The sequence below is a fragment of the Orcinus orca genome, chromosome 1 (genome assembly GCF_937001465.1).
Source record: "Orcinus orca chromosome 1, mOrcOrc1.1, whole genome shotgun sequence".
In the NCBI taxonomy this organism is placed as follows: Eukaryota; Metazoa; Chordata; class Mammalia; order Artiodactyla; family Delphinidae; genus Orcinus; species Orcinus orca.
In genome coordinates, this window is record NC_064559.1 from 60213476 (window position 1) to 60227253 (window position 13778).

A 13778-nucleotide genomic window follows, 5' to 3' on the forward strand; every position below is an offset into this window, starting at 1 on the left:
TTAACGGATTTCCTTTCCCTCTTTTCAAGCGAAGGACCTGAAATATCAATTCGACTGACCGGGATGACTCTTTCAATTCCCATCCTCAAGGGGGCGGTGACCACGGAGCCACTCCTTAACCACGAGCGCTGAAATCTGCTGCAAATACCTTCACGTTCCGCCCCAGGGTGCGTCAGATTAGTCCCAAAGACCAGCACCGCATACTGAGCCTGCGCGTATTGGCGCCGCGGAGTAGGCGCATGCGCTTTGAGGCGGAGCTCATACAGGCCGCTCTGGGCGGGTCTGGGCAGCGCCAGCGTTTTGGGGCCTAGGAGCCGTGGGAGGAGCCGGCGGCTTCACCCTGGTAACCAGAGCTCTGTAGCTGCCCCGCCTTGCAGGCCTCAGGACTGTCATCGCCTTTGGGTGTGGGGTACTTTGGCCAGCGTCCCCGGAAATAGCCCCGCCGGCCTCTCTCAGACACCCCAATCCTCCCCACGCCGCCGTCGCCGCCGCCATGCAGGGGGAGGACGCCAGATACCTCAAAAGGTGACGACCCCCCAAGGCTCGGTCCTACCCTCCTTGCCCGGACCCTGAGGTTATTCTTAAAAGGTTCTTGGGTTGGCCGTGAGATGTCACTGGGCAAAGCTTACAAGAGGGGTGGGAGACAGGGGAGAAATCACGTAAGGGGAGGGGGGGAAAGGTGAATTAAAAAGAGGAAGGGGCCCTTAAGGGGTGCGGGTTTCTCCAGGCTCTTACCTGACTCAGCGGGGCCCTGACAGCATTGCAGATGGTTTCTTTGCTACATTACATTGTTCAGGGTAGAGGAACGAAGGGCGGAGTAAACTGCGTCTTCCTATTTTTCCCCGATACTCCGACTCTCCATTTTCCTTTAATAGATAAATCCTGTGGGAGCCTGGAACTGAAGTCTTCTGGCGCCTCTGTACTATGTCTCCAATTTGGGGTTCACTGCCATGGGGTTTTGAAATGAAGGGGAAAGAAGTGGTGGCTTTTAATTAATGGGAGACTGGATTGAGATGTTGCTTTCCAGTTTATTTCTGCTTTCCTCATCCATTTCACTGCCATGTATACAGTATAATTTTTGTAGGAGGTTCGTAATTATCAAGAGGTTTGTTCAGGAGCTTGACATGAAACAGGCCATCATTTCTTTAGTTTAAAAATATATGTAGTATCAATTACTCCTTAAAGAAAAATGTAATCTGTTGGGATTATTTATTTGACTCAGGTCAAAGATAAGATCATCCCTCAAAAAAGAATAACTCTCGCTGGACCAAGAGTTAGCAGTGATCCAGTACAAAAAAATATTTTAATTAGGAGTCTCCATTTTTAGCTAAGTCCCTGTTACTGATTGTGCAAATACCCTAGAAAGTCACATGTATTCTTTTGGACTCAGTTTCCTTACCTAAAAATGGGGCAAGTATTACTTTATGATAGGTATGAGGACCAAATATGAAAATGTTTTAAAAAGATAAAACATGCATGTAAGGTGGTGGCATCATTTCAATTCATAGTATACTTTTACTGAACGTATTTATCCCAGCTTGGCAGGGCCCTGATCATCACAAAAAGATCTAACCTTTAAATAGACTCTTAAAAGGGATTGAAATTATTGTAAAATCAATCAAGCAACCAACTGTATTCACTGTCTTTTTAGGCCTGAAGCATATATTGCCTGCCTGTCCCATTTTATAGAAATATATCTGAAACTGTTACATAACCAGAGCTTATCAGTAAAAATTTCAAAAAAGAATATGTAATCATAACAAGTATATAGTCAGCATTTATTTCCTCACTGCATTTTACTTACATTGGTCATTTAAAATATCTTGATTGAAAATTTGGTGAAAGAAGAAAACAAGAAATTCTTTCTCCTTCAACTTTAAAATCAAGGTTGTTCTAGAGCAAAGAGTCACTATTACATCATTAGCTTATTTTCATGTAATGTAGTTGTGCCAGAAAATAGTTTTTCTTAGGATTCTGGTATCCTGTGGTCCCTTAGGCATCCTGTGACTTGTAGTTCGCAACCTATTGCTTACTTTTAAAGCTAAATTATGTGGAGTTCAACAAAAAAATCAGACAAGTCACTATAATGTTTGAAGTAAAATAAGGTCAGAATCTGGAAAGGCTGAAATATACACTTCTCAATTTTGTCTAATTTTGACAATATAAATAGTTTGCATTGCCTGCTTTCAGTTTAGAAATGTGCATCCAACATATAATCATATAGGCCCGATGGCTTATGATATGACAGAACATTCCATTTTAATGATTGATTCTTTGATAGTAATTACATATATTCATTCCTTTTGCAATATTTTTACTTTTATTATTTTGTTTTTAACAAGAAGGCAGTATGTTTTCAATCTAATTGATTCATTCTAATTTTAATTATTTAATTTCAGTGGTTTCATTGTAGCTATCACTGAGGAATCTCTAGTCTCTATATGTTTACATGTGTAATAGATTATAGAATCAAAAATGAGGTTTCATTTTTTGTTCTGCTACCCATTAGTGTTCTGATTCAATAGTGCTTAATACATACTTACCAAATAGTTAGACCATGCCTAGCATTGTTCTGATCACTGAGGAAATGATTAAATAGACACAGTTCATATCCTCAGTCAGATATGCACACAAATAAATAGACAGTTAATCTAGTGGGTTTTGTTTTTTGCCTCTTAAAACTCTCTGATGGCTTTCCATTGCTCTTGGAGTTACAGCACCAACCTTTTCAGCTTCATCTCTCTCTGCTCCCCTCCTGCCCCCAACAATTCCATACTTCAGGCTTACAGAAATAACTTCTTTTAGATCCCTATGTGTTTCAGTGTTAGACTCCAAGTGCCCTTCCCATTGCCTGGTATTTGCCTTGTTCTTTATCCAGCTAACTCTTCATCTTACCTGTTTTAGCTTAAATGTCACTTTTTCTAGAAGGTATTTCCTGAGCTGCCCTTTCCCACCCCACAATCTGCCATCCAGGTCAGATATACCTGCTAGCTTCCATGATAGCTAATACCTTGTCTTTTCTCATTCTTACTATTTTATTGTTATTGTTTGTCTTTCCTGCTGGTCTATAAGCTTCAGAAGGGTAAGGATTTTTGCATCAGTATTCATAAAGGATATTCATAAATTATATTCAAAAATATATTCTGTTTTTATGGCGTCTTTGTCTTTCTTTGGTATCAGGGTAATGGTGGCCTCATAGAATGAATTAAGAAGTGTTCCCTCTTTTTCTAGTTTTTGGAGGAGTTTGAGAAGGATTGGTGTTAATTTGGTACAATTCACCAGTGAAACTATCTGGTTTTGGACTTTGTTGGGAAGTTTTGATCACTTATTCAACCTCTTATTTTGGGGGAATTCAGAATTTCTATTTCTTTTGTGTCAGTTTTGGTAGTTTGTGAATTTCTAGCAGTTTTTCCATTTCATCTAGGTTATCTACTTTGTTGGCTTACAGTTGTTCATAGTATTTTTTTTTTATTTCTGTGAGGTCAGAGATAATAGTAATAATGTCCCACTTTAATTTCCAATTCTAGTAATTTGAGTCTTCTGTCTTTTTTTCTTAGTTTAACTAAAGGTTTGTCAATTTTGTTGAACTTTTCAAAGAACCAACTTTTAATTTGTTCATTTCCTCTATTGCTTTTCTATTCTCTATTTCTTTTATCTCTGTCTTTATTATTTCCTCCCTTCTACTAGCTTGTTGTTTAGTTTGCTCTTTTTCTAGTTCCTCAAGGTGGAAAATTAGGTTATTGAGTTGAAATCTTTTCTTTAATTGAGATATAATTGACATATACCATTAAAATAGTTTCAGTTGTACAACATAATGATCCAGTATTTGTATATATTGCCAAATGATTACCACAGTAAGTCTAGTTAACATCTGTCACTATACAGTAACTTTTTTATTGTGATGAGACTTTTAAGATTTACTCACTTAGCAGTTTTTCATATATACAATATAGTATTATTAACCATAGTCACCATGCTGTACATAACAGCCCCAGGACTCATTTATTTTATATCTGGAAGTTTATACCTTTTTACCAGCTTCACCTACTTCATCCACTTCAACCACTTCCCACCTTTGGCAACCACCAATTTGTTATCTGTATTTGTGAGTTCAGGTTTTGTTTGTTTTGCTTTATTTTTAGATAAAAATAAATAGTGGGATCATATGGCATTTGTTTTTCTATCTCTGACTTATTTTACTTAGCACATTGCCCTAAGCTCTATTCATGTTGCAAATGACAAAATTTTCTTTTTTTTTATGGCTGAATAATATTCCAGTGTGTGTGTGTGGGGTGGGGGTGGGTGTATACACAGATATATGTATATTTTATCCATTCATCCATTGATTGACACTTAGGGTGCTTCCATGTCTTAGCTGTTGTAAATAATGCTGCAGTGAACATGGAGGTACATATATCTTTTGGAGTTAGTGTTTTCATTTCTTTTGGATAAATACCCAGAACAGAATTGCTGGATCATATGGAAGTTCAATTTTCAATTTTTTTGAGAAACCTCCACACTGTTTTCCATAGTGGCTGAACCAATATAAATTCCTACCAACAGTTCACAGGCTTCTCTTTTCTTCACATTCTCTCCAGCACTTGTTATTTCTTGACTTTCTGATAATAACCATTCTAACAGGTGTGAGGTGATATTGCGATTTTGATTTTATATTTCTGATGATTAGTGATGTTGAACACCTTTTTATGTAATGTACCTGTTGCCCATCTATATATATTCTTTTGGAAAAATGTCTGTTCAGATCCTCTGCCCATTTTTTGCTTAGATTGGTTTTTTGCTATTGAGTTGTATGAGCTCCTTATATATATATTTTGGATATTAATCCCTTATCAGATATATGATTTGCAAATATTTTCTCCCATTTGGTAGGTTGCCTTTTAATTTTGTTGATGGTTTTCTTTGCTCTGTAGAAGCTTTTTGGTTTGATGTAGTACCAGTCATTTATTTTTGCTTTTGTTGCCTTAGTTTTTGGTGTCAGATCCAAAAAATGATCACCAAGACCAAAGGCAAGGAGCTTACTGCCTATGTTTTCTTCTAGGAATTTTATGGTTTCAGGTCTTACATTTAAGGCTTTAATCCATTTTGAGTTGATTTGTGTGTATGGTATAAGATAGCGGTACAGTTTTGTTCTTTTGCATATGGCCATCTAGTTTTCTCAACACTATTTATTAAAAGGACTGTCTTTTCCCAGGTGTATATTCTTGGCTCCTCTGTCATAAATTAATTGGCCATATATGTGTGGGTTTATTTCTGGGCTCTCTATTTTTTCTGTTGATCTGTGTGTCTGTTTTTATGCCAATATCATACTGTTTTGATTACTGTAGCTTTGTAATATAGATTAAAATCAGGATGCATGATGCTGCCAACTTTGTTCTTCTTTCTCAAGATTGTTTTGGCTATTCAGGCTCTTTTGTGGTTCTGTACAAATTTTAGGATTTTTTTGTTCTATTTCTGTGAAAAATGCCATTGAGAATTTGATAGGAATTGCATTGAATCTTTAGATTGCTTTGGATAGTATGGACATTTTAACAATTTTAATTCTTCCAGTTCATAAGCATGGAATATCTTTCCATTTATTTGAGTCTTTTTCAGTTTATTCCATTATTGTCTTATGGTTTTCAATATACAGGTCTTTCATATCCTTGGTTAAATTTATTTCTTAGGTATTTTATTCTTTTTGATGCGTTTGTAAATGAGATTGTTTTCTTAATTTCTCTTTCTGGTAGTTCATATTAGTGTAAGGAAATGCAACTAACTTATATACATTGATTTTGTATCCTGCAACTTTACTGAATTTGTTTATTCTAACAGTTTTTTGGTGGAGTCTTTAGGATTTTCTTTATATAATATCATGTCATGTGCAAATAGTGATGGCTTTATTTATTCCTTTTTGATTTGGATACTTTTCATTTCTTTTTCTTGCTCAATTACTTTGGCTACCACTTCCAATACTGCGTTGAATAGAAGTAGCAAGACTTGGCATCCTTGCCTTGTGGTTGATCTTGCAGGAAAAGCTTTCAATATTTCACCCATAAGTATAATGTTAGCTGTGGGCCTGTCATATACCGTCTATATTGTGTTGAGTTTCGTCCCTCAATACCTACTTTGTTGAGAGTTTTTATAATAAATGTATGTTGAATTTTGTCAAATGCTTTTCCCACATTTATTGAGATGGTATTATATGACTTTTATCCTTCATTTTGTTTGTGGTGTATCACATTGATTGATTCGTGTTTGTTGAACCATCTTCATATCTCTGGAATAAATTCCACTTGATAATGGTGTATGATTGTTGTTTTGAAGTATTGTTGAATTCAGTTTTGTAGCATTTTGTTGAGGATTTTTGCATCTGTATTCATCAGGTTTGTTTTTTTTGGTGTCTTTGTCTGGTTTTGATATAACAGTAATGCTGGCCTCATTAAATGAGTTTGGGAGTGTCCTTTCCTCGTCAGTTTTTGAGAAGAGTTTGAAAAGGATTGGTGTTAATTCTTCCAATGTTTGACAGAATTCACCCATGAAGCCATCTGGTCCTGGGCTTTTTGGGGGAGGTTTTTGACTACTGTTTTAATCTCCTTATTAGGAATCAGTCTGTTCTGATTTTCTATTTCTTCATGATTCAGTCTTGAGAGGTTGTATGTTTCTAGGAATTTATCCATTTCTTCTATGTTGTCTAATTTGTTGGAGTATAATTTTTAATAGTAGTTTCTTGAGATCTTTTATATTTCTGTGGTAACAATTGTAATGTCTCTTTTATTTCTGATTTTATTTATGGGCATACCTTGTTTTATTGCCTTTTGCTTTATTGCACTTTGCAGATATTGCATTCTTTATAAGTTAATGTTTATGGCACCCCTGAGACAAGCAAGTCTCTTGGTGCCATTGTTCCAACAGCATTTGTTCACTTCTTATCTCTGTCACATTTGGTAATTCTCCCAATATTTCAAATTTTTTCATTATTACTATATTTGTTATGGTGATTTGTGATCAGTTATCACTTATGTTACTATTGCAAAAGATTATATCTTGCTGAAGGTGCAGCTGCTTAGCATTTTTTAGAAATAAATATCTTTAAAAATAAGGTATGTACATTGATTTTTAAACATAATGCTATTGCACACTTAGTATATCACAGTATAGTGTAAACATAACATTTATGTGCACTGGGAAACCAAAAAATTCACATGACTTGCTTTATAATGATACTCACCTTACTGCAGTGATCTGGAACTGAACCTGCAATATCTGCAAGGTACGCCTGTGTTTGAGTCCTCTCTTTTTTTCTTGGTTAGCCTAGCTAAAGGTTTGTCAATTTTATTTACCTTTCCAGAGAACCACCCCTTAGTTTCATTGATCTTTCCTGTTGTCTTTATAGTATCTATTTCATTTATTTCCCTTCTAATCTTTGTTTTTTCCTACCTTTTACTAACTCTGGGCTTTGTTTGTTATTTTTTCTCCAATTGCTTAAGATGTAAAGTTAGATTGTTTATTTAAGATCATTTTTTTGTTTCTTGGTGTAGGCATTTATCTCTATGAATTTCCCTCTTAGAACTGCTTTTCTGTATCCTTTAAGTTTTGGTGTGTTGTATTTCCACCTTGTTTAAAGGTATTGATTTCTTCTTTGACACATTGGTTGTTCAGTAGTATGTGCTGAAACTTTATGTGTGAATTTTCCAGTTTCTTCTTGTAATTAATTCTTAGTCTCATACTATTGTGGTTGGCAAAGATACTTGATACGATTGCAGTCTTCTTAAAAATATTAAAACTTGTTTTGTGGCCTAACATATGATCTATGCTTGAGACTGTTTTATGAGCACTTGAGAAGAATGTGTATTCTGTTCCTTTGGGTGGAATGTTCTGTTTATGTTTGTTAAGTTCATTTGGTCTAATGTGTCATTTAAGGCCAATGTTTCCTTATTAAATTTCTGTCTAGGTAATCTATTCATTGATGAAAGTGAGGTATTAAAGTCTCTTCCTACTATTGTATTGTTGTGTATTTCTCCCTTTAGGTCTTTTAATATTTTCTTTATATATTTAAGTGCTCCTATTTTGGGCATATAAATATTTACAAATGTTTTATTTTCTTATTGGATTGACCCCTGTATTATCATATAATACCCTTCTTTGTCTCTTATTACAGTCTTTATCTTAAAGTCTATTTTACCCAACATAAATATAACTACCCCAGCTTTCTTTTGATTTCCATTTTTATGGAATACGTTTTTCCATTCCTTCATTCAATCTGAGTGTGTACTTGCATTTGAAGTGAGTCTCTTGTAGGCAGCATATAGATGGGTCATTTTTTAAAACCATTTATCCACTCTGTATCTTTTGATTGGAGAATTTAGTCCATTTACATTCAAAGTAATGATTGATAGGTAGATACTTATTGTCATTTTGTTCATTGTTTTCTGACTGTTTTGTAATTCCTCTGTTCCTCCTTCTCTTGCTCTCTTCATTTGTGATTTGTAGATTTTCTCTAGTGTCATTAGATTTCTTTATCTTTTGTGTATCTACTATAGGTTTTTGCTTTGTGGTTACCATGAGGCTTATGTAAGAACATTTATAACAGTCTATTTCAAGTTGTTAACACCCTAAGATTGAACACATTCTAAAGCTCTACATTTTTACTCTCCCCTCATTTTACGTTTTTGATGTCACCATTTACATTTTTTTAATCTTGTGTGTCTTTAACAAATGTTTGTAGTTATAGTTATTTTTACTACTTTATCTCTTAACTTTCATGCTAGCTTTATAAGTGATCAACCTACCACCTTTACAACATTTTAGATTATTCTGAATTTTACAACATATTTACCTTTACCAGTGAGATTTATATTTTCATAAATCTTTCAGGAAAACTATCTCTCCTTCAATTCACTAGGAGAACTTGGCTGTGTAGACTAAAAACTGGTTGGCAGGGCTTCCCTGGTGGCACAGTGGTTGAGAGTCCACCTGCTGATGCAGGGGACATGGGTTTGTGCCCCGGTCTGGGAAGATCCCACATGCCGCGGAGCGGCTGGGCCCATGAGCCATGGCCGCTGAGCCTGAGCGTCCGGAGCCTGTGCTCTGCAATGGGAGAGGCCCACGTACCGCAAAAAAAAAAAAAAAAAAAAAACTGGTTGGCAGTTTTTTCCTCTCAGCACTTTGAATATATTTTGCTACTTCTGGCCTGCAAAATTTCTGCTGAAAATCTGCTGATAGTCTTATGGGGGTTCCCCTTGCACGCAACAAGTTGTTTTTCTCTTACTGTTTTTTTAAGATTCTCTCCTTGTCTTGGATTTGTGACACTTTAATTATAATGTGTCTTATTGTGGCTGTCTTTGGATTTATCTTTTTTTGGAACTCTCTGGACTTCCTGGATCTGGATGTCTGTTTCTTTCTTCAGGTTAATGGAGCTTTCAGCCATTATTTCTTAAAATAAGTTTTCTGCCCCTTTCTCTTCTCCTTCTAGGACCCCTCTATTGCAAATGTTGGTCTGCTTGATGTTAGCTTATAAATCCCTTAAGCTGTCTTCACCCCTTTTTTGTTCTTTTTACTTCTCTGGGTGTGGTCCGTTGCCCTGTCTTTGAGTTCACTGATCCTTTCCTCTGCTTCATCGAGTCTAATGTTGAAGCCCTTTGTTGTATCATTAAGTTCAATTATTGTGTTCTTCAACTCTGTGACTTCCATTTGGTACTTTAATATTTTCTATCTCTGTTGAAATTCTCACTTTGTTCATCCATTCTTCCCCTGAACTTAGCAAGCATCTTTACGATCATTACTTTTAGCTCTTTATCGTATACATCATTTATCTCTGTTTCATTATGGTCTTTTTCTGAGGTTTTATCTTATTCTTGAAACACATTCCTCTGTTTCTTCATTTTCCTTGACTCTGTGTTGGTTTCTATGCATTAGATAAAACAGCCACCCCTCCCATTCTGGAAGGAGTGGTCTTGTTTAGGAGATGAACCTTTTTATTCAACCATGCCTAGCTCTTGGTTGTCTTTCAGACCTTAGTGATTGTCCAAGTAGCCTACTTTATTTTTAGTGCTCCCTCTGAGCTGAGTCCTGGGGTAATAACCAGTTAATAACTGTTTTTTTTCTTTCACTAATGTCTCTTTGAACTCATGAATACAAGCCCCAGTGGCCACCAGAACCAGGTGATCACCTGGGTGGCAGCCACAAAAACTGGGGCACCAGATAAGTGTACAAGCTCTCCTCCAGGATATACTAGTGCTCTGGAGTGGGACAGAGGGAGAGTGCTCTCCCGGGTCTCTGGAGAGGATGACAGTCAGCCTTTAGATGTGTTTAATTAGAAGCCTGCCGCTAAGTCCACAGCTATGAAGATAAGCTAACAGATCTCTTTCATAGAAAGATTGGTTGCCTCAGTCTGTTGCCTCTCTGCTGTGCCCTGGGAGTGGTAGCCAGTTAAGAACTCCCTTTCTCTGTTATGGTCCTGTGGGACCTGGGAACGTAAGCCCTGAGGGCCACCAGAGTCAGGTGATCTAGAGGTGTCCCCTGGGCAGCAGCTGCAATAATCAGGGCACCAGAAGACAGCAGTACAAGCTCTTTTCTGGGAGATACTGGTGATCTGGAGAGCATAAAGATGGAACCTGACAGCCTCCATCCTGTGTATTTCAGTAGACTCATATGCTAAATTAGATGCTGGCCCCTCAGGCTGACCCTTTAAGATAAACAAATAATCCTTTTTAACAGAAAGTCTAGGTGCTTTTTAGTCAGTTGCCTCTGCACTAGGCTTTAGGGTGGGTGAGCTTGCATGTGCAAGCCCTTTAAGAACTGTTTCACTGTTTTGATATAGCCACTGGGGTCTCATGGAAGTTAGATGTTTTGGGGGCTTGTTTCTCAGGTGTAGGTCTTGAAAGTTGGGTTCCAGATGTAGGGTTCAAATCCTTCATTCCTCAAGTAGCAGCTCAGGTGTGAGTTTTTGCCCAGTTGTGGGTCTCCACACCAGACGTGGGGTTTATGGCAAGATTTTGTCTCAGTCTCTCTTATTTGCTTCAATGTGGGTTTTCTTGTTTGCTCAATTTGTGGGCATTGCTCAGCTAGTTTGGGTTTTTTGTTTTTCTTTTTTTTAGTTGTGGTGTGTGGACTCCCCCTGCATTGGGAGCCCCCTGCATTGGGAGCATGGAGTCTTAACCACTGGACCACCAGGGAAGTCCCAAGGTGGGGGCGGGGGGGCATTCAGAGGAAATTGTTTCATAGATGGTATAGACTCAGTGCGTCTATGGGAGGAGGTAAGTTCAGGAACCTCCTACATCACAGTCTTGAACACAAACCTGTAATAAACCCTTTTGACAGCAATAATTTTTAAAAAAACCTGTTAATGAAAAATAAAGGGATAAATTTTGTTTCTCTAGGAAATTGATGATGAATATGGAGCACAGTGTTAGTCAGCATCTGTTATCTGTTGTAGGGATCATAATGATATCATCGACCACATGAAGTCTAGAAACATCAGGATGTACTTTAGAAGTTAGTAGTTAAGAATACTCTGCCTGAAGGTGACAATTATCACATGTAGATAAAGAAAGGTATATCTTATATCAGTCTGTGAAGCATGACTTCATATTGAGATTAAAAAAGCAAAACTTTTTCTAAATCAATTTAGCACATTTTTGGTTCCAGTTTTCTTGTGCAGGTTAAAAAAAAAAAAGGTGAAGTAGACCTGTTATTAAGAAGGCTCCATTAGTACAAGAAATTTGCAGACAGTTAAAAGATATAAGTTTAATATCAATGTCATAAGATGCTACAAATAGTAAATCAGTTAATTCTAATAATGGGCTAAATTATTTCTCACCTGATTCATGGATTCCAAATAAAGCATTTGAAGTTCATTGTCGCAATTGTTAAATATCTGACATCATTATGAATGCCATGTTAAATTCAGTTTAGAAGTATATTTATAATAGGCAGGAGATGGAAACAACCTAAGTGTCCATCATCGGATGAATGGATAAAGAAGATGTGGCACATATATACAATGGAATATTACTCAGCCATAAAAAGAAATGAAACTGAGCTATTTGTAATGAGGTGGATGGACCTAGAGTCTGTCATACAGAGTGAAGTAAGTCAGAAAGAAAGACAAATACCGTATGCTAACACATATATATGGAATTTAAGAAAAAAAATGTCATGAAGAACCTAGGGGTAAGACAGGAATAAAGACACAGACCTACTAGAGAATGGACTTGAGGATATGGGGAGGGGAAAGGGTAAGCTGTGACAAAGTGAGAGAGTGGCATGGACATATATACACTACCAAACGTAAAATAGATAGCTAGTGGGAAGCAGCTGCATAGCACAGGGAGATCAGCTCGGTGCTTTGTGACCACCTAGAGGGGTGGGATAGGGAGGGTGGGAGGGAGGGAGGTTCAAGAGGGAAGAGATATGGGGTTATATGTATATGTATAACTGATTCACTTTGTTATAAAGCAGAAACTAACACACCATTGTAAAGCAATTATACTCCAATAAAGATGTAAAAAAAAAAGAAGTATAGCATTTAAGATAAAATTGTTCATTTTGTGGTGATAATACAAGTATAAATTTTGATGAGGCACATTGCTATGGTAAAAGCAATTTTTCATACTAAATCAGCTATCAATAGCAGATGTGTACTTGTCACAGGTTGCATGTAGACATAATTCATAATTGTGTCCAAAAAGCTGGAATATTTTACCAACCAAAATAGAATTTGAAACCATGTTTGTCAATTTAAAAATATTTATATCATTCGTAAATATAGAGTAACTGAATTACAAAATGTTTTGAGCCTTTAGAGAACACTTTGTAAATCAGCCAATTGTCCTGCAAATGGTTTTGAACGTTTTGTGAGGGAATCTTGTAAATTTCATGCAATGTAAGTTAGAAATAAAGAATCAAGGTGATATATACAGTGGAATTTTACTCAGCCATAAAAAGAAACGAAATTGAGTTATTTGTAGTGAGGTGGATGGACCTAGAGTCTGTCGTACAGAGTGAAGTAAGTCAGAAAGAGAAAAACAAATACCGTATGCTAACACATATATATGGAATCTAAGAAAAAAAAAAAAAGGTAATGAAGAACCTAGGGTTAAGACGGGAATAAAGACACAGACCTACTAGCGAATGGACTTGAGGATATGGGGAGGGGGAAGGGTAAGCTGTGACAAAGCGAGAGAGTGGCATGGACATATATACACTACCAAACGTAAAATAGCTAGCTAGTGGGAAGCAGCCGTATAGCACAGGGAGATCAGCTCGGTGGTTTGTGACCACCTAGAGGGGTGGGTTAGGGAGGGTGGGAGGGAGGGAGACACAAGAGGGAAGAGATATGGGAACATATGTATATGTATAACTGATTCACTTTGTTATACAGGAGAAACTAACACCATTGTAAAGCAATTATACTCCAATAAAGATGTTAAAAAAAAAAGAATTAAGGTGTTCAACAAATGGAGTATCTAGTATTTGACTATATGAAGTTCTAAAGGCAAAGTATTCTTTTAAAGTCATTATATAGTAATTTTGGAAAGTATGTTACACACAGTATATATAATATGAGCTTAGTTGGTAATATGTGTATTTTATATATTCAGTGGCAGTGCCAAGGGGAACAGGGAAGAGGTTTATCCATCCCATAATCTCCATCAGCCCCCACAATGATATAAACATTTAATACTTGTGTCAACCTTATGTGAATTGCTCTTCAAATGTAGTTTTAACTCTACCAGATTGCTACCCTTAAGCCTCTTTAAAGAAATTCTAGAGCTGAC

At 36.7% G+C, this 13778-nt stretch overlaps 1 protein-coding gene across 2 annotated transcripts in view; it reads left to right on the top strand.

Annotated features, from left to right (window-relative positions):
* Positions 1-13778, top strand: part of KIFAP3 (kinesin associated protein 3) — a 165309-nt gene that overhangs the window by 7303 nt on the left and 144228 nt on the right. Inside the window, exon 1 of one of the 2 annotated variants that reach the window (XM_004269744.4) lies at positions 264-525. The exons of the other annotated variant lie outside the window; for it this stretch is intronic. Coding sequence (XP_004269792.1) covers positions 494-525 — 32 coding nt within the window. The 5' untranslated portion in view covers positions 264-493. Of the gene's footprint in view, positions 1-263; positions 526-13778 lie in introns of those variants that run through there. 2 annotated transcript variants of the gene reach the window in all.